This window comes from Syngnathus typhle, linkage group LG8, assembly GCF_033458585.1.
Source record: "Syngnathus typhle isolate RoL2023-S1 ecotype Sweden linkage group LG8, RoL_Styp_1.0, whole genome shotgun sequence".
Taxonomy (NCBI): domain Eukaryota; kingdom Metazoa; phylum Chordata; class Actinopteri; order Syngnathiformes; family Syngnathidae; genus Syngnathus; species Syngnathus typhle.
Genome location: NC_083745.1, coordinates 5,319,586 through 5,343,756, shown reverse-complemented (window position 1 = coordinate 5,343,756; position 24,171 = coordinate 5,319,586). Strand labels below are relative to the sequence as shown.

The window sequence follows — 24,171 nt, the reverse complement described above, 5'->3', positions numbered from 1 at the left end:
TAAATAATAGACTATACATGCATGTATTCAACTAAATTCAACAATAAACATCATAATCTAATCGTCAACATGAACGCTTTTTCTCAAATTTCCGACTGTTCCTAAAGCTATAACTGAACACGTGACTGACCACGGAAGTCGTTTCTATTTGACCTCAACAACATGACAGCTTGTGTTTAAGTTTGAGAATATCTTTTTTTATTTTCAAATGGGAAACCTTGTTTATTGAGTTTACAAGGATGATTAAAGTATTGATGTAATGGATCCCAATCTGTTGTACTGGAAGAGCCATGGGGAGGTAATTGAGCAAGCAGAGATTCAGCATCATATGTATATTTAGTGAAATAACTCATGTAGTTGGTATCATAATATAGTGTATTATGTAGCTATTTGTGTAAACAGTATCAAAGGAAGAATTATAAATAGACCATATGATAACGTATATCTTTTCATTGATGAACTTGTGTTACTCTTCATTTCAGTCTGTATTTAGTCGTTTAAAGATCTGGGTGAATCTTCTGGATCCATCATCTCTGCTCACATCAAACGTGAGTATCAAGAACAGTTAAACAAGACTGGAGACTGTCCAGTGATGTGCCACGAGTTGTGAATTAATTATACCGCTCCTCTCAGGCAGAAATACAAGAAAGTCGCTCCCAACTTGGAGATGGAGAAATAATCAACAAAAAGGTCAGATGCACAGTTTGCTTTTCTTTTTTGAAACTGTAGCAAGTACCAATGTTTGTTTATTTTTCCTGCCTGTAGGATGCACATGCATGGAACATCTCTCTTGTAAGTACTAATGAAGGAGACAGGCCCGTTTTAGCTGTTAAAATTTTTGTTTGGGCTATGTTTTACATATATCTTAATTTGGGGTTTTCATTAAATGCTTCCGCATAGTCTTAGAAATGAAGCTAAATTTAATATTTTGACCACTAGTTTGTCTTAACAGTCGTGTGTCCATGCCGATTCTGGTTCTGCGCTTCCACTAGTTTTCCGCCCTCCAGGTACAGTACATTTAAAAATATATATTCATAGAACTGATTGATAATATCGAACTTTGTGCAATTGTGGATATGTTAGCTGCTTCTAAGGCCCTTTTTGTTTGTCTCATTTCTTTCCAGCATTTTTGCCATTTACAGCTCCATTGGTACGTCCGTCCGAAAATATGTAATAGTCTGCCGCTTGTTTGAGGAATATTAAAAATGTCTCTATTTTAAGGTGGTTGCCAGCTTTTTGCCACATCGAAATATCAAACCAACCTTGTTTTGGCAGGTATGGGAGTTACTTTTTTTAAACCATGTGATTCATACCACTCAATTTTCATCACTGAAACATCTCCTTGCAGTTTTTATTACAAAGTTACACTGCTGGTTTCAACTATGCCAACAGAAATCGCTCCTCAGAGCAGGTAATGTACTTTTTTCAATACTAAATTGCCTGCTTAAGGCCTCTGCTCTGACAGTTGCAATGAAATCACTCATGAATGAGGAGTTGGCACTTTTTGCTTATCTGCAGGGTCACACGCCGTCTCTGAAGCAGCTCCTTTTGATAGCGGGGACGGTCTCCTATACAACATGCGCAGGGGTATGTACAACAATTATTGTGTGACAACTGTAGCTGGTGTGAAAGCCATGACCACAATGCACAGTTTAATAACATGCAATTAGATGACAAGAGTTTCACCACCAAAATGTTGCTGACTAATTCTCATCTAATACAATTTGCAGCCATAGTAATAAATAAACGACTGAATTGCCTGTTTGTCAATCAAAAATTATTATCATCATCCCTGGCAAGGGAGAATTTATTCTGCAGCTCGTGTATGTACCTTATTCCTTCTTTTGTGAGTTTATGTCTTTTTCATATTGTAAGTTGTTTAGGACAATGCAGCTTGTGGTAATATCCTGTACTTGTTGGTTTCAGGCCCTACCTCAAATGATTATAAACCGTCTTGGTTTAAGAAGCATACTCGTCCAAAATTTCTTCAGGTTTACTGCACCAATCCCACTCTCAGGTTGGTTATCCTCTTATATTTCCATCGTTAGAAATTTTAAAATGATATATTTATTTTTGGACATAGAAAGTTTCTGCCCGACAGTCACAAATTGATGACAATATATTTCAGAGCATAACGTGTTTTGTCTTGCCAGCTGCTCTTGCTTTCTTCAACGTGTTGACTGTCAGAGCGGAAGAATGTGAAAATGGTATCCAAGTGTTCGATTCCAATGGTAATTCTGTTGGCATATCTAAGGCAGCGGCAGAAAAGGTAATAGGAGTATAAACATCAACACGACTGTACATGTTGGTCATCCACACTATTGCACTATTGTCAGGCTGTGATGGAAACTGCATTATCCAGAGCAGTACTATTTGGCACAACTGCTGCTATTCCCAATCTCCTGGTTTCAGTCTTACGGAGGTCAGTTGACTCGAATGTCAACCATCAGATTGGAATTATTGGTGAACTAAAGTGCTCTCTTGCAGAACAAGATTTTTCCAGAAGAATTCTCTGCTGGTCGCCCCTGTCCGTCACATAAGTGTAGCACTCGTCCTCGGTCTGATGATCCCAATTTCATTCAGTCTCTACCCTCAGTTTGGAACGGTAAGATTCTGAATATCTTCTCGTCTGAATGGATCAACATGAGCTCATCTGACCTTGTTTTTCCCAGATAAGGAGAGAAAATGTTGACAAAGACCTGCAGGCCAAGGTGGCCGAAGAACAGTTGTTCTACCACCGAGGACTTTGAGCTCAAGTTAGTAAAACTGAAAGGGCTCGAAGCAAATGAGAAATAAGCGTCAATAAGCAGAACATTGCTTTTTAACAATACATTTATTATTACTCTGAATATTTTGAGCATTGATAGATGCCAAATACAAATCTGTTCATAAAAAATAAATGCAACCCTCCCAATGTTACATAATTCTATGCATTGCATCATGTAAGGAAATACTGAGGCGCTTAACCATTCATAGCAAATGTACCCTAAAACATGATAACAAAAAACATGGTAGAACCTGAAAACAATCTGTAGGCATGGAATTAAATTATTATTTAACTTAAAATCAAAAACTTGTTTGTATGAGTCTTCTCCTTGTCAGAAAAAATACTTGGATTACTGCACTGTGTATCACCTATTGAACAATGAGGCATAGTGACAATATAGTAAAACAGAATTTGTCTTGGAATTTGAGGTCAACAAGAAAACTTTCGTTAAAAAAAATAAAAATTCAACGCCATATTTGGCACGCTTTTACTGTCATACATACTCCAGGGTCCTGTCTGCTTAAATGACAGGCGTGCCCAAACCGTCACCATTTTGGACGGCATCTGAGAATCCAAAAATTGAATAGAAGACTTACATCCGTAAAATCTGCTCAGCCGCAGCCAGATGAAACAGGAAGTTTTCCGTCGCTGGAGGGAAATGTTGCTGCTTTAAATATTCCAAAGTCATTTTAGAGCCTTCACACTGATCGGCCAAGGTCTCCAAATGAGCAAGAATTTGTTGGGTCTTTAAAGAAATGTCCTGTAATTCAGAATGTAGCTGTCACAATTATCTCCATTCCTGACAGCTTCGAAGACAAAAACACAACTCTTACCTTAACGACTTGACCATCTGACTTCTCCGTGTCTTCTGCAGAATGGACAATAAGATTGCCAATGTCCTTATGTAACTTCCCCATCATCATAGCCTCTGCGTCGGAATACATCATTTATTGTCAGGCAAAATACTACTCAGTACTGTAGTGTTGCAAAAAATTTACAGCACCTTTGGCACTCTGTGAAATAGTGATGACACTGTCTGGGAGGTTGACATACACATCAAACAGGTCCGATCTGTTGCTCACCTCTGGATCGACAAATCCTGCTATATATCCTGTAAAAAAACAAAACTTACAAGTCTCCCATTTATTCCAACTATGTCCAAACGTTGAGTTAAAGTGACTCCCTTTGATAATTATTTGTGACAAAATGAAAATAGGAAACCTTTTCACCTGAGCATTTATTGAGATGCTCCAGTTCAGTATCAGTCAGGTGCACATATGGATGTAGAATAGACCAGTCTTTCCTGTGCCACGCGAGAGCAGGAAGTGCTCTAAAAGAAAAGATTAACGGTGTGTAACCATGGCCACCACGCAAAGAAATAATTGAATTACGAATGTAATGTTCGGATGAAATTTACCTCGTGAATTCCAATAACGCTTCAATTCGAGGGTGGTGGACAGCAATCTTTTTTTTCAGCATGACAGCAGTGTACAGGATGATGGTTTCCATGCCAAACTGAGATACCACATCTAACATAAATAATAATAAAAAAAAAACATTAGTTTGATTTGGATTCTTTCGTTTCAAGGTTCAAATTGCTGCAGAACATGTTCCAAATGTTCTTTCAATCTGATATGATGGTTTTGTTTTTAAATCTAGTCTTTAATTCAAGTTAAATTAGTAAAAGTTCAATAAGTCACCCTATCCCAGGAAATTTATATTTTACATCACTTCCAATTGATATGAAGGGATAATCTATTAATGAAATGAAATGCATTTTATATCTTTACCTTTGATTGAGCCTGCCAGGAATGCCTTTCGGATATCGTAGTCCTTGGTTAAAAACGAGCCATTCTCTTCACTCTGGCAAATACCTTTGATGAGGACAGCGATGTAGACCTCCATCATTTTCACTGGACTGCCATATTTGATGTACATCCTAAATAGTAAAACAAAGATTTCTTAAAGGTGAACATTTCCAATCGTGCAATAATCAGTATTGATATCATCTTCGCATACACACTTTACCTGCAGAGTATTCGATTAAGCGCAGCATATTTCTCAGGGTTGAAGTCTTTTGCTCTAACTACCACTGACAAATGTGTGACCTTGCAAAGGGAGAAACAACTTAAGATGTAAGAAAAGAAACTTCTGTGCCATGCTTGTTATGAATGAGCCAGCTACCTTGTTTAGAGGTGTTGGCTCCTCTACCTCAAGTGTGCTGATGTAGTACCAAATGCGGCAGAATTGGCCAAATACAAAGGTATGAAAATCATCCTTGCTCTGCGTCAAACAGCACTTGCTCAGGAGGACGCTTCGAAGATCAGAGTCCACCGAAGGATAGCACCACACCCACAGAGTGTCACCGTTCACATCTTTTTCTGGGGATAACGTGACACACAATGAGGCAATATTTTGGTGCAAGGGTCAAACACCCCCCGCCCCCTCCGTTTTTTTTTTATTATTATTATTTTTTAAAACGCTCGAGGCTACCACAGCTAAGGTTTATGGCTTTGTTTGGTGAAATTTATTTCTGAAATGACAGTGGAAAGAAATATTCTGGGTTGTTATTAATAAATGGCGAATAACATGTACTTTTTTTTTTTTTTTACGACAGTACTTGAATCCCTCTTTTGTGAAATACTTGGAGCGGCCCAGACGCATAATAAAACAAAACAGACACATAAATAAAAATACAAATCAATTAAGTTTGAGCCCCTCTGGTGTCGCAACCAAGACAAGATGTGAGAATTCTGCTATTGCAGCAGTTCGCTCTGCTGTCATGTGATTTTACAGCACAAACTCTATTAATCGCTAATCTCCCATGGAAAAAAACGAGGTAAAATACTGTCTTGAGAAAGTTAACTTACCAATCAATCCGACGCTTAACATGGACTGTGTTTCGATTGATGCCATATTCCATACCTGGAGAATATCAGAATATGATCACTAATAAATTTCGGGAGGGATACAAAACTACATCTATTTCTTGGCTGAGAGTCGCATCTTGACCATCAAGATGCGACTGGCACCAAGAAAACTGCAAACTATTTGAATGTAAAAAGATCCAAATGGATGCATGGATGTAATGTAAAGAAAATTAATGCGATTATGAAACTGATGAGTTATTTCAGTTTCTGTTACCTCTGCTGTCACCGCTTTGCTGCTCTGAGCGTGTTTTTCTTCCTTCTTCCGGGTCAGGAGACCTGACCACTCATAACCAATCACATTGTGGGCGTAAAATGCATTCGATTCTATGTATAAAATGTTTTAATGGTCGAACTGCGAGGCTAATCACCAGACTTATTTAAAATGAATTACAATATTCCCTCAGATACGCATATTTCTGCATCAAAAATACACCACCGTTAACCTAGATCAAGGGGATTCTGGTCCTGGCAAACCCAACAATTCAGCTGGATGTTTTACTTGAAATCTGAGATGTATCCACCTCGTGAATTGACATAAAACCAGCATTTAACATTTAGATCTCGAACAGTTGACATATGAGTGTCAGCGAACGCACCACAATGGATTCACGGTACATACGGGTCACCCGGAGTTGCCAGGTTTTTTTAAATCCCCCTTTGTAAGTAAGGGAAATGTACACTTACAAAGGGGATTTCAAAAGACCTGGCAACTCCGGCTGATCCGTATGTACTGTAGTTGCCAGGTTTTTTGAAATCCCCATTTGTAACTGTACATTTCGCAAGAAAGCAATTTTAAAAAAAGTTTTAATATTTATCGACTAATAATAAAATAACCACATCTTCTGAACCATATTGTGTTTGTATAACTAATATTGATGAGCAGTTAACCCTAAGACGCTTGACAAAAAAAATCACTCAAATCAATACATACAATTGCTAAATTGCAAGGGAGTAGTCTTGTAATATGAGGAATCCTCGTTTGATATGTTTAAGACAATATGATCACTTAATGCGTGTTAATATCCGTCATGTTAACTGTTTCATGGGGGATGGCGTGTGACGCCACTTGGCAACCTCAGCGGGCCGCTCACGAGGTCCTTCCTTTCTCCGGCGCCGCCGTTTCCGTGCGTAAACCCGTGGCCTGGATGGACTGGTCGATTCTTTCAAATTTCACTTAAACTCGACGATTTGATCAAATTAGCAAGCCACCAAAATGCCGGCGTATTTCCAACGCCCAGAGAATGCTCTGAAACGAGCGAATGGTGAGAAGAAATAGTGTGTAGTGCGGGCCTCTTTTATTCGTTAGCTGACGCGTCACCCAAAGTAGTGCTAATGCTAATGGCAATGCTTCCGCTAGCTAGCGAATGTCACTTAAGAAGTCACCACGACTGTACTCGATTAGCCAGCAACCAAGCAGACACGCTCTTGTGGATTATAAATAATCGATTTCGATTTGCATCTTGACAGTTGAAGGAAATGATGCGTTTTCGAATTATTAACGTGAATTGTCTTTGTCCCATATGTGGTGACAATGTGTATGCTATGTGACGCCGCATCGGGCCTCTTCGTACTCAGAAATTATCTGTAGCTTTGCTCACAAACGGGGCTTATGAGTTCTGGAAATTGAACATTGCGCCCCGATTGCTTCTGAGGGCCAATTTCCAGTGCTCTTGAGCACCACTTAAGTGAACAGCTAGTTCAATAGCGATGCTGTCTGTCGAGTTGATTGACTGGTTACATACTCGTCTTTTCCCCCGTGTAATGCATAGAATTCCTGGAGGTTGGCAAGAAGCAACCTGCATTGGACGTTTTGTACGATGTCATCAAGAGCAAGAAACATCGAACATGGCAGAAGATCCACGAGCCCATTATGCTCAAATACCTGGAGCTATGCGTGGATCTTCGCAAGAGTCACCTGGCAAAGGAGGGTCTTTACCAGTACAAAAACATCTGCCAGCAGGTTCGTTTCATTAGTGTGTTCTCGTGTCTAAGATCATCAGAGGTTTAAGTGTTCTTTGCTTGTATCATCAGGTCAACATCAAGTCTCTTGAGGATGTGGTTAGGGCTTACTTGAAGCTGGCGGAGGACAAGACCGAAACTGCTAAAGAGGAGTCCCAGCAGATGGTCCTGGACATTGAGGATCTGGACAACATCCAGACTCCAGAAAAGTGAGAACGTTTGTATGATGTGGTTTGTTGGTTTAGTCAAAAGCTCACTGTTTTGGGCTCTGTTTTCCACCTTAAGTGTGCTCCTGAGTGCTGTGAGTGGAGAAGACACTCAGGATCGTACCGATCGTCTGCTCCTCACTCCGTGGGTGAAATTTCTGTGGGAGTCCTACCGCCAATGCCTGGACCTTCTCCGAAACAACTCCAAGGTGGAGCGCCTTTACCATGACATCGCCCAGCAAGGTAACATATGTTATTGATCGCATAAAAACGAATGGATGAGCTGGTCTTACAGTGAATGTGTTAAGTGCGGTTAATATTTATCGTTAAAAGAGGAAGTCAAATCTTTTCAGAGTAAAATGACCATTCTCGACATTCACGCAAATCCGGTACGAACTTTTCTATTGTGTTTTCATCTCAATTGCAGCATTCAAGTTTTGCCTTCAGTACACCCGAAAGGCAGAGTTTCGCAAGTTGTGTGACAACCTGCGAATGCATCTGAGTCAAATTCAGCGACACCACAACCAGAGTACTGCCATCAACCTCAACAACCCTGAAAGTCAGTCCATGCACCTGGAGACGCGCCTGGTGCAGCTTGACAGTGCCATAAGCATGGAGCTCTGGCAGGTCTGTTTTTCATCAAAGAATATACATTACTACTATATTACTACATTACTGGGAAATACAAATGTGCCGTTATTAGGACATAGGTGCTAGGTAAATATGTTTTGTTGTCTTTCCAAGGTGCTAGGTAAAAACGTTTTGTTTTGTCTTTCCAGGAAGCATTTAAGGCTGTTGAGGACATCCATGGTTTGTTTGCTCTGTCCAAAAAGCCACCCAAACCCCAACTGATGGCCAACTATTACAACAAGGTGTCGACTGTGTTTTGGAAGTCTGGAAATGCCCTTTTCCATGCTTGCACCCTCCACCGGCTTTATCACCTCTCTAGAGAGATGCGCAAGAATCTCACACAAGAGGAGATGCAGAGGTTTTTATTTTTTTACAATCTCAGCTTTGTTTAAAATTATTCTGGTGAAGACCATTTAATGCTAAATCTCCTCTCACTCCACCTTCAGGATGTCTACCAGAGTCCTCCTGGCTACTCTCTCCATTCCCATCACCCCCGAGCGCACAGATATCGCTCGGCTGTTGGACATGGATGGTATCATTGTGGAGAAACACCGGCGGCTGGCAACCCTCCTGGGTCTGCAGTCTCCACCAACTCGCCAAAGTCTGATCAATGACATGGTAAAAATTGTTAGTGACAGCAAGGGTTGGTTTTGAGAGACATAACCGTTATTGTGTCTTCCAGGTGAGGTTTAACTTGTTGCAGTACATAGTACCCGAGGTAAAAGAACTTCACAATTGGCTCGAAGTTGATTTCCATCCCTTGAAGCTCAGTGGAAGAGTAACCAAGGTAACAAACTTCAAGTAAACGATTATGAAATGATTCTCCATGTCTTGTGTTGCGTTTGGTCAGGACTTACTCCCAGCGTAAAATCTGCTCTGCTCTCTTCCCAGGTGCTGAATTGGGTCAGAGACCAAGGTGAGAAGGAGTCTGACCTTCAGCAATATGTCCCTCACTTGCAAAGCAACACCATCTTGCGTCTTTTGCAACAGGTAATCAAACACAGTCTCTTAAAAAGCTTTGAATTTACAAGCACACCTTTTTGCTGTGGTTTCATATTTTGTGTCCATTCATATTAGGTTGCACAGATCTATCAGAGCATTGAGTTCAGTCGTCTGGCCTCCCTGGTTCCATTTGTGGATGCCTTCCAGCTGGAGCGCTCCATTGTTGATGCTGCCAGGCACTGTGATCTGCAGGTAAGCTCTTGAGCCAATCACACACAAGCAAGCACACAAGCGTGGACTTGTCATCATCAAAAGCCGTGTTCCCTCACAAAGGTTCGACTTGACCACACCTCTCGGACCTTGAGTTTTGGATCTGACCTAAACTACTCCACTAAAGAGGATGCTCCAGTTGGTCCATTCTTGCAAAACATGCCATCTGAGCAAATAAGGAACCAGCTGACTGCTATGTCTGCCTCTTTGGCCAAGGCCCTGCAGGTCATCAAACCTCCCTCCACTCTGGTGAGCTCAAGAAATTCCCACAAATGTTGTTGTCCCCAAAAAGCTTCTTTTTTTTTTTTTTTTTTTTTTTTTCTTTGGAAGTTTTTTGCCGTGTTCGGAGAGATGTGTCATAAATCTTCTTGACTCGTAGGTTTTGAATTCTTCAATGCCAAATGTGAACTAAACCTTATTTTTATTTCTTTAGCAAGAGCGTGAGGAGCACAGCCAGCAGGCCATCGCTGCTTATCTGAAAAACGCCCGCAAAGATCATCAGCGCATCCTGGCTCGTAGACAGACCATAGAAGAGCGCAAGGAGCGTCTTGAAAGCCTCAACATACAACGTGAGAAGGAAGAACTAGAGCAGCGGGAAGCTGAGCAGCAGAAGGTCCGCAAGGCAGAGGAGGAGCGCCTGCGTCAAGAGGCTAAAGAGCGGGAGAAGGAGCGCATCATGCAAGAGCACGAGCAGATCAAGAAAAAGACAGTCCGAGAGCGCCTGGAGCAAATTAAGAAGACCGAACTGGGCGCCAAGGCCTTCAAGGATATTGACATCGAGGTAAAGTCCAACCACATAAAGCCCTTTTGGTTCGTGTGTTTGATCTTTCCCTAAGATGTCTTTAACATACCCCTTGACATGCAGGACCTGGAGGAGCTGGATCCTGACTTCATCATGGCTAAGCAAGTGGAGCAGTTGGAGAAAGAGAAAAAAGAACTCCAAGAGCGCCTGAAGAACCAGGAGAAGAAGGTAACACCGGATGGTTTACAATGAGCACCTGTGTTGCGACGCGGCGAGGGATCACTGTATTTGTGACGTCACTCATCACTGTGCTGGACTCTTTCCGTAGATTGACTACTTTGAGAGGGCAAAACGACTTGAGGAAATTCCTCTTATCATAAAGGCCTATGAAGAGCAGCGTGTCAAGGACATGGAACTTTGGGAGCTCCAAGAGGAGGAGCGGGTTAGTTGCAAATGAGCTTTTGGAAAATGAGCTATTGTACGGTTATTAAATACTTCCAAGGTTTTACAAATGTGTTTTTTTTGTTTTTTTTTTGGCAGATCAGTAACATGAAAATAGAACGGGAAAAGGCCCTGGAGCACAAGAAGCGGATGTCCCGCATGATGGAGGACAAAGAGAACTTTTTATCCAAAATCACTGCTGCGCGTAGCTTCATTTATGAGGTGAGTGACAATAGTGCCAATCTGGGTTTAGTCGTAACACACTTGAAGCACACGTGTCCCTTTGTAGGAGAAACTGAAGGTATTCGAGGAGCGCCTGGTGGAGGAAAGAAAGAATCATCTGGAGAAAAGGAAGATTCAGCGTAAAGAAGACCGACGTAAGGCTTTCTACCTCCAGAAAGAAGAAGAAGAACAGCGTATCCACGAGGAACAGCTCAAGAAAGGTAAGGAGCATATATCCACACCAGAGGGACCACTCATTGGCGAGTCATTATCTGCTACTTTGTCACAAATTACATTTTTGGTCCGTCTCAGAACGCGAAGAGCGTGAGCGCATTGAACAGGAGCAGCGAGACGAGGAGGAGAAAGAGTATCAGGAGCGCCTGCGTAAACTTGAAGAGCAGGAACGGAAGCAACGTGCTCGTCAGCAGGAGATCGAAGAGCGCGAGCGCCGTCGTGAAGAGGAGAGGCGCACAAACCCAGACGAGAAACCCAAGGTTTGTCTCAATTTGTCTGCACAAATCCCAGTTGATTGTGGGAATGTTTTAATCTTAACCCACCTGCAGTCTGTTCATTATTGAGGAGGGTAAAGTTGTCATCGTTCCCAACAGGACTGGGTGGGAGAGAAAGAGGAGGGAGGATGGCGGAAGCGCACCGAAGGGGAATCAGAGTGGCGACGTCCTGTGGCCGACAAGTGCGTTTGCTGCGTAGTCATTTGTTGCGCCACTCTACTCTTCTAACTCTTGGGCTGTCTTCGTAGGGAATGGAGGCAAGAGGGTCGGGATGATGACAAAGAGGAGCGGGATCCTTTCAAACGAGGAGAGGGTGTACGTCGAGGCGGAGATGACCGAGGGCCCCGGAGAGGCGTTGACGATGATCGAGGTCCACGTCGGGGCGGCGACGACGACCGTCCCTCTCGCAGAGGGATGGATGACGACCGAGCTCCACGCAGAGGTTTTGACGACGATCGCGGCCCCCGCCGTGGCTTTGACGACGATCGCGGTCCCCGGCGTGGCTTTGACGACGACCGCGGCCCCCGACGTGGCTTTGACGACGATCGCGGCCCTCGACGCGGCTTTGACGACGACCGCGGCCCCAGGCGTGGCTTTGATGACGATCGCACCCCCCGGCGTGGCTTTGACGACGATCGCGGCCCCCGGCGCGCTTTTGACGACGATCGCGGCCCCCGCCGCGGATTTGACGACGACAGAGGACCACGTAGGGTCATGGATGACTCCAGGGGTCCCAGGCGTGATGATGACTGGGGACCCAGAAGAGGAGGTGACGACGACAGAAGTGGTAGGGACGATGGTCCACGTCGTGGTGGTGATGACCCGGCACCTTGGAAGCCACTCACTAAACCAGGTATGCATCTGGTCATCTAGTAAATGGGAACTGAATTTAAATCCAACCATGATCGTGAACATCTTAGTTTATGAAATATGCGGTAAATGACAAGTTGATTGTGAAGTCAGAAAACAAAGACAGCACTTGGGGAAAACAAAGCAGGTCATGCAAAGATGCAAGAAAATCACGGGATTTACTAAAAGTGGGGGTGCTTTTGGGGGCACATCTTCAAACGTAGTACGTGTTATTCACAGGGTTTTACAGTAATCCATCCCAGTGCCAAAACGGTTAGGTTGACCTTATATTGATACTGTACTTTATTTTGATCAAATAATAAGGAGGTGGTTGGCGTGAACGGGAAAAGGCGAGAGAGGAGAGCTGGGGTCCTCCTCGCGGCGGCACCAATGATGACCAAGATGACAAAGAGAGAGAGGAACCTCCCAGTGATCGCTTCGGAGACCGTCAAAGGTGGGACTGACAGAATGAGGATCGTATTGTTCGTTTTTGGGGCTTGTCAGTTCAATTAGTGGTGTGCATATTTCCAGAGAGGACAATGGCTGGAGGCGATCAGAAGAAGGAGGAAGAGGCGGCTGGAGAGATTCTCGCAGAGAGGACACTGAGCGCCGCGTTGAGCGTGACGATCGCCGTGATGATCCCCAGAGAGCCCCACCAAAAGAGTTAAATGATGGTAAACGGAGCCTATAGTATTGCACATCATAAAGGGATCTGGGCATATGTATTATTGGGAAAAATAGAAAATAAAATACTGTTGCAATATTGATAGCAAAACAACAGCAGCAAACAAAAACTTACCTTTGAAGTAGTCTAATTGAATTGCTGCACTACTTCTAATGGATATGGGAATCAGCTTTTCTCTGTTTTGTAATTGGCAATATTTCAGCCATTGATACATGGACATTTGTGGAAACCCTGAACGGCGTGCCGGTCTCGGCTTTTGATGCTGCATCTGCACTTTATTGTACCTTATCATAATTATGATTATTCCGTTTGATGAAAGGGGTACCCATCGCTTGTTTACATTTTGGTGTCAGTGACTTCATGCTTCTCTATTTCATCCATTCTACGGGAACTTTGCGTATGTGTGCCACGCTTCAAACAGCAGCCAGTAGGTGGCGTCATGTATCTTTAAAAGTAGTGCTTCTGCATGGCAGACATATTTAATGCATTTTCTGATGAGCAACGTTGTTTGTGCAGGAGGCACCTGGCGTCGTGGAGGTGAAGAAAGACGTGAGGAACGTGACAAGCCCAAAGAAAAAGAGCGGGAGCGCGAGCAAGACAAAGATACCGAGGGAGACAAGACCTGGCGTGCGGACAAAGATCGTCGCACCAAAAACGAGACCGATGATGATGGCTGGACCACCGTCCGCCGCTGAGTCCCAACTAGTGGCTCCAAAAATAATAGCAAGACAGGTTAGATTGGCCTTTGGTAACTGAGTCCTCATTTAGCTGAATTAAAACCTCTCATACTCCCTGTCTATTATCAATTTTCATATTTCAATATAAAAACTCTTATACTTCTTGCAGATGGATACTAAATTGACTACAAGTTGACGTTGAGTAGTTCTAAAAATGTTATGCATCAATTGAACCATCACTGTAGACATGACAACCTCCAGCGGATGAGACTTGTATATCAAACTTACTGAATCACCAATGCCTCTTAAAATGTTACGTTTTACAGGGATGTTGTATGATGGCGCGCTCACGCAAAGGTCAATGTTGGCTAATCTACTGTTTCAAACGCTTATGTTAAACGAGTGAAATATCCATTTTGAAGTATATGCTTCAAATATTAAATTTGTCTCGTCAAATACTTTCTGCTTCTCTTCATGCAGTAGCAATGGAGTGACAACAGGTTGTGACTGGAGAAAAGCCTTTTTTTTTTTTTTTTTTTTAAAGTTTGCCCTCCTATTGTTAGAAGATAATATTGACATGCCAGGCACCCTGCCGAATCTAGGTCAGCGTCAGAAATTTCAATATCGACACAGCTATCATGAGCCTAATAGTATAATTTCTAAATTGCTATCATTTACAACCCAGCATTTTAAATGAGCCCTCTTTAGCTCTTGCGTAACTAACAGTCGTTTTTAATTCACGCTAGTGCTGTGTAATCCTTACACAATATTAGTAAATATACCATTGCGATTGCTAAAAAACTTTTCTCGTGGGCAATTGGGCTATTCAGCCCACGCTTACCTTTTTTTTATACACTGCAACCGCTAGAGGTCACTAAAGCTCCACGGAGCACAGCGGGACTTTTCACATGGCAAAACGAAGCATCTATTGTCTAAATTGTATTCAATATAATCAAAAACTTTGCGTTACTACTAATATACCAAAACACGAGTAGTATAAAATTGGGTGGGTTATTTAATTACCTATTATTTAGCGTTTGGTTCTATACTAAGATATCCTTTTTTAGTCTTTAGATGGGATTTTTGTGTTACATATGTTTAAATACTTTTTCCAAATAAAACCATACATAAATTGTAATTGACGGGTGTGTTTTACTCAGAATTATTAAGGCTTGGAAACTAAAGTCTGATGTAATGCACGACATTGATTACCGTAAAATAACAATTATAATACGAAAAAAGCTGATTGTAAGTTTTTATGGAATAAATTAGTAAAGTTTTCTCTGTTTAATGTTACTGACACATGTACAGGATGACAAATAATGCCTGCATTGTGTATGTTTCCGGAGACGCTTGATATTATTGAAGATTTCATTTAGGAGCGCGTATTACCCACATAACAAAAAGGCTCATCTTCATATTTAAAAAGGCAAATTAAAATCAATATGGATTTTCTTGCATGTACTGTATACAGAACCATTGGTATACGTCATACTTAAAAATACAAAACGACGATTACTAGCAAATCTATCTGAATTCGGCAGTGCTCGATTTTCAATAGTTTACATCAGATTCTAATTTTTACTGTGGCGTCCCCAGTTCGGGGATAGACGAATTAAGGCCGACCAGTATAAATGGTCGAGTTCCGAAGATGGGAATAAACCACTAACGCTCGTTTCAAGTGCGGACGTGTCCGAGGCCTTCCCGTGCCTACACTTCGTGCGTATATCGTGCGCGGCGCGCCTACGTGCACGCGCACGGCGGGGGTGCTGAGGAGCGGACGAATCGTGTCGGGGTTGTGTTCAAGTCCGCCTCTCTGAGCTCAGGCCGCTTTGCCATTGACGCACTTTAAAGCTCGTCGCTCCTTCTCCACCTTAAGGCGAGCGGCAGAGGCGGCGGCCAATCAGCATGCCATTAGAGGCTTCACAGGAAGCTGTTTATGGGAGTGCAGCGCTAATTAGCCTCATGAACTAACACATCTGCCCGCACCGAGTCACCGAGGAAAACGATCACATCCATGGATTAGTCTGGGAGCGCACGGCGCACTTTTGATTTGACGTCCTCCTCCAGTATCCATCGTGTCTGGCGTGTGCTGCGCTTTTGCTGAACTTCTTCGCGGCGCGCAACAACTTTCGCCTCTTTCCCAACTCTGGAGTATTTTCCGTGATAGCTTCCTCTTAAACTGGGGAACCCGGACCTTCACGCCATGTTTCAGCCCACACCCAAGAGGTGTTTCACGATAGAATCGTTGGTTGCCAAGGATAATCCGGTAACGGCGTCCCGCTCGGAGGAGCCCATCCGGCCGGCGGCTCTCAGCTATGCAAACTCTGGCCAGATGAACCCCTTCCTCAACGGCTTTCACTCCGGAGCCAGGGGCGTCTACTCAAACCCGGACTTGGTGTTCGCCGACACGGTCTCGCATCAGGCCAACTCGGCGGTCCCGGTGCATCCGGTGGCCCCGCCGCACGCCCTGGCCGCTCATCCGCTCTCGTCCCCGCATAGTCCGCACCCTCTTTTTGGTAGCCAGCAAAGAGACCCCTCTACTTTTTACCCCTGGTTATTACACAGATATAGATACTTGGGACACAGATTTCAAGGTATGTTTTTGGATCACTTTTACGCACGGAAAGCACCCAAAGTTTTTGTTGAGAGCAAAAAGGAAATAATTGTAATGCAACATTGTTACAATCAAAAAATGCTCACCGCCTTTCTATGCGGCGTTTTGAATTAAAACGACGGATTAGTTCAAATATTTGTATTGAATTATATTTTCTTACAAAAGATCATGTGTTTTATTTTGCCTTGTGCAATATATATTCCGATTGCAAGAGGAATCCTTCCTGCACACAATACATTTAAAATAACATTTGTTTTTTTATTTTAATTACATTTAGAGTCTTTTTCGATTGGATTTGTTTTTAATTGCGTTTTAATTATACGTTTTATTTAGCAGGTGGCGCTTTTGATTTAGGGTAGTCCTAGGGTTTTTTTTTTTAAATAGCCTTGATACTCGCTCATTGTGCTATATTTTGTACTACATATGCAAATATTTGTTTTTAAATTGGAGTGACAACAAATTATAATTGACACGATGTGCCTTTTCTGCATGAATTATTTTTTAAATAGAAATGAATTAAATAAAGTAGTTGCTTTGTTTTCGGCATAAGAAAGATGTGACATGACGTTAGATCATACCTCAATATTTTATTTTTCGTGATACCCACCCTGCACGACCACCAATCGTTGCACAGGCCCGCGGTGCCAATACCTTACGTTACGGTGTGTAATTTAAAAGCAACCAAACAAACTGACTCCTTTTCTTGTTGGGCTTCAGGCAACGAAGCAGGTCCCGAGAGCTTCCTTTTGCACAACGCGCTCGCCCGAAAGCCCAAAAGAATCCGCACGGCTTTCTCTCCATCGCAACTTCTGCGGCTCGAACACGCCTTTGAGAAAAATCATTACGTGGTGGGCGCAGAGAGGAAACAGCTCGCGCACAGCCTTAGCCTCACAGAAACTCAGGTAAGACTAAAATTTTGGATTTGTGTGATTTTTATTTACTCGTTTGGTGTGTGGACAATTACACCATATTATATGATTATTATATGTAATGTGTCTGTTGCGACAGGGGAATTACATTTGGAGAATAGTTTAAATATTTACTTTTTAATCATTGCAATATATTGTGATATTTAGAAATAAACATTGATGACTGAAAATAGAGTTCATTTGTGCATGATTTGCTAAATTGTCTTTAAATTGAGTTGTGTGGGGAGGGGAGGTAATATTTGACCCCCCCACCCCCCTCTCCCGCACGAGCTAATTTTAGACGGGGGTGCTTTGTTTCGAGGGGGACACTGAGAATGTTGCCTTTCAAAATGGAGGCTAAATGAAGAACTTAACCATTTTGTGGGCTCAGCAATTCAAAGGAAGGTCTCGGCCTCAGTGGGTCGCGCTGCTATATTCGCCACATTGTTCGAGCCCATCGGTCCAAATGACGCATCACGTCGTTCAATTAACACACTGAGGGCTTATTAAATGCGCCTCACTTGCCATTGAAGGGACTGACAAAGCTGCGTGGTCCAGACAATTGATCGATTTCGATGTTAGTTCCCCACGGTACCACTGATGAGCACGATGGGTGGATTTAGAGAAGTGTGTAAAATGTGTCACATCATGGAAATCCTTCTTGATTTCGATTTTTGTTTTATTGGCCGTGGAAAAATAGTGCCTGTGAAGATAACCGACGCAGCGTCATCGTGGCCACTTTAGGACAAGCTCTAAATTGATATTGTATTAAAAAATTAACAGCTGCTGTTTCGTCGCTGGTTTTGATAATTGAAGCAATCCTGACAAATGTGAAATGTGGTATTATATTTACCCTTTAATTTTCTGCATGCGTGCAGCCCAGTGCGTATTTACGCATGATTTTACGCATTTCTGTTTCGGTGATAATTATTCATTTTTTACACCCCCCCCCCCCCTCCTCTCACTTTAGGTAAAAGTGTGGTTTCAGAACCGAAGGACAAAATTCAAGAGACAGAAGCTGGAAGAGGAGGGCTCCGAGTCGCAACAGAAAAAGAAGGGCTCCCATCACATAAATCGCTGGAGGTTGGCCACCAAGCAGTCCAGTCCGGAGGAAATTGATGTGACTTCGGACGATTAAAATGAGACTCATGTGCTTCTGAGCGCACGGAGGACACGAATACAGGATACCGTGGGAAGACAGTGGGCTCAAATAACCCGATGTCACATTTCACATCCCCGATGGGCAGCTGAGGGCGACGGAAGGCCGGCTGCTGCGTGGCCCAGCTGTCACCCTGCGGCTCCGTCAGTCCAAAAGAACCAGGAACATGGTACTGACAGATTGTGTGTCACCACTCGCCACCACCTGAAATATTCTTCTTTTTATCATTTTCCAATTCATATTGGACGGTTGCACTTCTATTTTTTCCCACTCAAGATACCAAAACTGCTTTTTAGAAGAAAAAAAAACTTGAATTGCATGTTACGTGTTTTATTTTGACACAATCAAGAGGAAGACGAAACAATTTTTTATTTAAATCTATTTTCTAAGAGAGGTGTTGTAGGCCTACTTCTTTTTCAGACAGTGTGCAGTCTTTAATTCATAATTCTCGTGTAAAAGTGATTGTGAAAACATATGAAGTAGCAGTGCTTTATCGTCTTTTTTTTTTTCAAGGAAAAAAAAAAGCAAAAATTGGTTTTCTAAGGTGGGTGGGGTGAAATTTAAGTGATGGTATATCAGGACGTTCCTTGAACCTCTAAAGCTTTACCAATAAGTGGTTGTACTTGGCCCCACGCAACCTTCTGTCAGGACGTGAGCCTCCACTCAAAGATGCCACAAGGACTAAAATGAATTATAGACACACAAACAAACAAAAAAAAAAAACCTCCAAGCACTGAGCGTATTCCATGTACAGAAAAAATATTGTTATTGTTTCTGTTAAACCCTCTTTTACAGAATGTAAATATTTTTTGTGTATGTGTTAAGTTTGCTACAATTTTAACACAAAGTATACTTCCAAGAAGTATGTAATTGTCAATATTTTGTCAATAAAGTTTTATCAATATGTCGCGCGCTGTAAAGATTTCCGCAGGCCTTTATTAAAAAAAAAAAAAAAAAAAAAAGATTTAATAAATTAGTCTATAGCGGTTGCCGTTTTTCAGGTGCATTGTAAAAAAAAAAAAAAAAAAAAGAGCTAATAATTTGCGCTCGATTCAGCATTTGTTTCTGCCATGATTGTGTGCAGCAGCTCCAAAGAGTCTCGGCGAGCTTTTGTGAAAGTGCAAATCAGTTTGGGCAATTATCATGCGAGTAATATGAGGGGGAGAAAGGGGAAGCAATGCCCAGTGGTCCACTTTAATCTCTTAATCCGGATCCAAGGGGGCTTGGTTGGACATAATTTAGCACAATCTGACTAGCCCTCGCGACGCGATAAGGGAAGGTTGCAATGCGCCTCAAAATGGGATCTTTGTTTCAAATCTTGATTTGGTGCTGCAGCAACCGCAACATAACACTTTTTAGGCCCACGCACACTTGAATGAAGTACAACATTCAACCTAGTTATTTTTTTTTCTTAACGTGTTTATTTTTAGATGAGCATTTTTATTTATTTTTGGTAACAGGCAATTCTTAATCGGTTCATTTGATTATAACAGCAAAATAAATCTTTAGGGAATTAGAGGGGGGGGAAAAAACTAAAAGCTTCATTACAAACCCAGTTTTGAAATAGGGGGGATTAGAGCACTGAAAGGGTCCCACAATAGTTAGAAGAAAAGGTTTCATGCTAATGAGGTTAATGCCCTTTGTATCTCCGGACTCCACAACTTCATTACTCCTATCTCGGGCAACACCGAGCGGCTCAGAGCTTCACAATCCACTCGAGCTTTTCCCCCTCCCTGCCTATAAAGACGGATTTGATAGTGGTCCTGTTCAAACTAGATAATTATATCTTTTCAAGTTGGAATTAAGATAAAGAAAGTGCAGTGGAGGCGGTGAGCCTTGATCCGCCACAAACAAAATTTGGCGCACCCTCTGTGCGCCTGTGTGGACACACTAGAGACAGGACAGAGTCTCATTAGAGCCTGCCACCATTTGATAAATTTAATGCATAGATTTTTACCTGCAAATCCCTCTCATTATTCTTATTATTATTTAATTCGCATTATACGTTAGAGAAAAAAATGCATGGGGATATACTTTATTATATGAATTATATTATATTTAGCAAACAAAAAAACCCACAAATATTTATAATAAAAATAACAAAACATCCCTAATATTTAATGCTTATTTATTATAATAAAACGTAACCATAGAAATTGTAGTCAATAAAATTCAGCTTTGTGCGTGATTTGAAAAATTGCTACAACCCGCAATACAGGTTTCAAATGTGCGTAAACGAATGTTGGAGTAGGCAAAATTCCAAATATTGTGTACTCGAGTTCTCGCTTTGATTATGCTATTCCTTGTGTACTCCGCACAGTTTTCAGCATTAAACATTTAGTGAGCTATGTGAAATAATTATCCTTCAGTGAAATGAGTAGTTGCTCCTATCAAGTGACCCCCACTGACCCAAAACCTCTAATCTGCAATTAGTAGCTCTAATGACGTCCGCTGACAGCACTAATGTGAATGGAGGCTGCATGCGCGAGGGAGGGGAAAACACCGGACATGTTCGATGTCGACTTTTATATTCATCAGCGGCAAATTATGTCGAGATATCACATATTTATTTTGTTTTTTTGGAAGCGTGGAAATTCTTCACGATGGAGCGTCTGTAGCGGGCCGCAGCGCGTCTGCGGACCCGCGCGTCACGATCGACTTACTTGAGCTGCCCCGTTTCCCAAATTACCACTGAAATAGATCCATGAAACGAGAGAATGGACCCCACACAATTCTTCTCGACCTCGACATAAGGCGAAGCGATAAATATACAAGACAAATGAGCAATTACAATCAGGCTTCAAACGGCGTGCATCATAATGAATTAAACATAGCAGCCTCGGTTTCAGTTTCTTTTTTTCTTCTTCTTCTTTATTTGATTAATAAAGGAGGTAGACAAGATGTGAAGCGCGGCACTTTCCACTCTCACCCAGTGAAGTCAGCACTTCGACGCATTCACTCCGCTTGGATTAACAATTCATTTACATTTCGAAACAGGTGCAAAATATACAACAGAATGATCACAATAATAATGATGGGAGTCATACTTTTCGTTTTCCTCTTTGTTGTGCCTTACGTGTTCACCTTTGATCACATTGCGTAAACTCAGCATCTTTGTGCGTACGCACGATTAGTCACGTGACAAAAGTCATGATTTAAACGCAGGGATGCATAGTGCTCCAGAAGAAATTCAAAAGACATTCTTTCTTTTTGGCTTCATCTCCATGCGTGGTGTTTCCTCTGCAAGCGTTGTGACATAAGAGCTACCCCCCCCCCCCCCCCCCAAGGGAACAGGCACAACTTTTACGGCCCTGTTACAGCCTGCTGAAGTCCCGCAGATTCCATGAGGTTTATTTTCTTTAATGAGGTGTGTGTGTGTAATGTGATGCTGTTTCATTTGCATATAAGTGGCATGTTTTCCATCCGTCCGCCAGCTCTGAAGGGAGCAATTGTAGACCCCCCTGTCCTCGAAAATTACAAACATTTTATATGTGCAAGCGGCTACATTCCCCTCAGTCCCTTAATGTTTAACACATGGTGGACTGTACACCTGATAAAATACCTCAGGGGCCCTGCAGTTTGGAAAATCCTCAATTCGCTCCCTAAATAAAACAAACAATGGCTTCGCTAAATATATCACATGTGTCTGCTGAACTATTCTGCATCTTTTGACCTGTGAGTCCCCTCTCTCATCATCACTACTGATATGAGAGTCATCTGTGAAGCGCCAACGGCTATTTAGAAGCTACTAATGCCGAAGGTATTTTATTTACGACCATGACTTTACACTGCTGCACTTAATTGTGACTGCGAGAGTTGAAATAAAACTGGCACGGTGAGACAGGTGTACACCTGTTTTGCACCCCGCACAGTTTCTCTGTGTCTCCCCCTCTTGGTAACAAAGTGGTGGAAAAGTCAGCACCCCCAATATATCAAGTTTCTGGTGGCGAAGTCCGGGTGCAAATGAGAGTCTGGAAAGTGAAGCAAGAGAAATATAGCAGTGGTAGTAGGGATGTATTGGGATGGGTGGAAAGCCTGCAAATATATTTAAAATACAAATTACAAATCTATAATTAGGTCAAATGAAAATACACTTGGGATATATGGTCATAACTTTTGTAATAACAGATGAACCTCAAAATTGGAACTGACCAAAACGATTGTGATAGCGTGAGGGGTTGTCTGTCTTTGGATGCACAGGAAAAACTGTCGGTGAGCAACCCTGAACACATTGAGAAAATGGACGGAATAAAATCACGATATTACAAAATGACTTCACGTCAGTTTGTCGCTGTGTCTGCAGCCCAATCAAGACATAGGCAGAACCCTGAAATGTGAATCCGACCTCTACGCCAAGTCTCATTAGAACCTTTTCAAGTGCTGTTTGTGGTATCCGTGCGAAATGGGGCCAACTGTTTGATCAGTCCTGTCATAATAGTAGCCCTCCAAACACAACAAACCCTTAAAGTTAGTTTTAACATGACTAATATTCCCAAACAATATTTTCCATGAGTCTTTCTGTGTGGTACTCACCATGTCCTCATGTACTGTATTTTGTGGCCAGGGAGCGAGCGGGGATGTGTGCACTCTGTATTCGCTTCTTTAAGTGGAAAAACACTCAAACGGTATAAATGGCAAAATAGTCGAAGAGTTTTAGTGTCCTGATGATGCTTTTAGCTTCAGCGTAAACATCAAAATAGCTCTAAAAAGCAAAACACAAATTGCTTTGAATGTTTGACATGGAAATATAGATTCAGGATATGGTCTTGACCCTAGTTTGAAACCCTAACCCTAGTTTTAAACGCTACTTTATAACCCTAGTATGAAACCCTAGTTTGAAACCCGAACACTCATTTAAAACCCTAACCCTTGCGTTAAACCCTAGTTTGGAACCCTAACCCTAGTTTGGAACCCTAACCCTAGTTTGAAACCCTACCTTGAAACCCTAACCCTAGTTTGAAACCCCAACAAGCATTATGGTTGTATGCTCATAATGTGTAACATTGAGTTAACGTGTCATGTTTGATAGGAGTCAACTTGGATGATCAGTTTCTAAAGAGGAACACGTTTTGACTTCAGGGTGTAAATGATCAGTTGTCATAATCCTCACCGAGACATCTCCGATTGGCTAATGAACACTTCAGCCGCCCAAACTACCTCCGATAATACCTGCTAATCATTCGCTTCCATTCACTCATAATGTTTCTTCTCACCGCTGTCGAGTTTAGCTATTGAAGAAGAGGGACGCTAACATTGTGTAATGATCTCAAGCAGCCATGATTGATGAATGACAAACAGAAAGGCGGCTTGAAATACATACAGTTAAGGTTTATTACATCATATGGCAGCACAATGGACCAGAGACATTCATTTGAGTAGTTAGTCGCTAACACGCTCTGGCAAACCTTCTCGCTGTCCTTTGACTGGTGCTCCGGAGGCTAGTTAAAAGGTGTGTGATTCCCACTATGATTCTAATTAGATCTCTGACTAGGGTCTAAAAAAAAAAAAAAAATGAACCGCGTAGAAGGTGCTAAAGAAGCTAAATCACACCCTGGCTGCACCTTGGCCAGAGTTGTCCCCTGCTTCATCCTTTGCAGCAGAAAAACAAAGTCTTGCGGGCTAATGAAGTTTGTAATTAAGGAGATTCTGCCGGGGTGA

The 24,171-nt window shown here is 42.2% G+C and overlaps 4 protein-coding genes across 5 annotated transcripts; 3 read left to right on the top strand and 1 right to left on the bottom strand.

The window, feature by feature from the left end:
- Positions 1-108: 108 nt before the first annotated feature.
- Positions 109-3,073, top strand: sfxn4 (sideroflexin 4). The gene is made up of 14 exons (XM_061285574.1): positions 109-298; positions 483-548; positions 634-690; positions 766-792; positions 953-1,007; positions 1,125-1,150; positions 1,222-1,275; positions 1,349-1,411; positions 1,519-1,587; positions 1,927-2,017; positions 2,154-2,269; positions 2,337-2,422; positions 2,488-2,605; positions 2,673-3,073. The coding sequence occupies exons 1-14, from the start codon at positions 260-262 to the stop codon at positions 2,748-2,750; spliced, it is 945 nt and encodes a 314-aa protein (XP_061141558.1). The 5' UTR covers positions 109-259; the 3' UTR covers positions 2,751-3,073.
- Positions 2,815-6,320, bottom strand: dennd10 (DENN domain containing 10). 2 transcript variants are annotated; one of them, XM_061285569.1, is made up of 10 exons: positions 5,912-6,320; positions 5,638-5,692; positions 4,952-5,148; positions 4,796-4,875; positions 4,558-4,706; positions 4,185-4,296; positions 3,997-4,097; positions 3,771-3,878; positions 3,601-3,695; positions 2,815-3,527 (listed from the first exon to the last, which is right to left on the bottom strand). In XM_061285569.1, exons 2-10 carry the CDS (start codon positions 5,681-5,683, stop codon positions 3,360-3,362), a joined length of 1,056 nt encoding a protein of 351 aa, XP_061141553.1. In that variant the 5' UTR covers positions 5,684-5,692; positions 5,912-6,320; the 3' UTR covers positions 2,815-3,359. The 2 variants fall into 2 exon arrangements, with proteins under 2 accessions (XP_061141553.1, XP_061141554.1); XM_061285570.1 differs by lacking the exon at positions 5,912-6,320 and having other exon boundaries at positions 5,638-5,905.
- Positions 6,321-6,788: 468 nt separating this feature from the next.
- Positions 6,789-14,287, top strand: eif3s10 (eukaryotic translation initiation factor 3, subunit 10 (theta)). The gene is made up of 22 exons (XM_061285566.1): positions 6,789-6,959; positions 7,467-7,657; positions 7,729-7,865; positions 7,942-8,105; positions 8,290-8,489; positions 8,642-8,850; positions 8,939-9,110; positions 9,175-9,279; positions 9,384-9,482; positions 9,570-9,686; positions 9,768-9,953; positions 10,138-10,485; positions 10,570-10,674; positions 10,775-10,888; positions 10,987-11,109; positions 11,177-11,330; positions 11,422-11,603; positions 11,718-11,800; positions 11,867-12,471; positions 12,792-12,921; positions 12,999-13,141; positions 13,669-14,287. Exons 1-22 carry the CDS (start codon positions 6,911-6,913, stop codon positions 13,845-13,847), a joined length of 3,795 nt encoding a protein of 1,264 aa, XP_061141550.1. The 5' UTR covers positions 6,789-6,910; the 3' UTR covers positions 13,848-14,287.
- Positions 14,288-15,566: 1,279 nt separating this feature from the next.
- On the top strand, positions 15,567-19,444 carry emx2 (empty spiracles homeobox 2). The gene is made up of 3 exons (XM_061285248.1): positions 15,567-16,426; positions 17,164-17,348; positions 18,325-19,444. The coding sequence occupies exons 1-3, from the start codon at positions 16,036-16,038 to the stop codon at positions 18,490-18,492; spliced, it is 744 nt and encodes a 247-aa protein (XP_061141232.1). The 5' UTR covers positions 15,567-16,035; the 3' UTR covers positions 18,493-19,444.
- Positions 19,445-24,171: the final 4,727 nt, after the last annotated feature.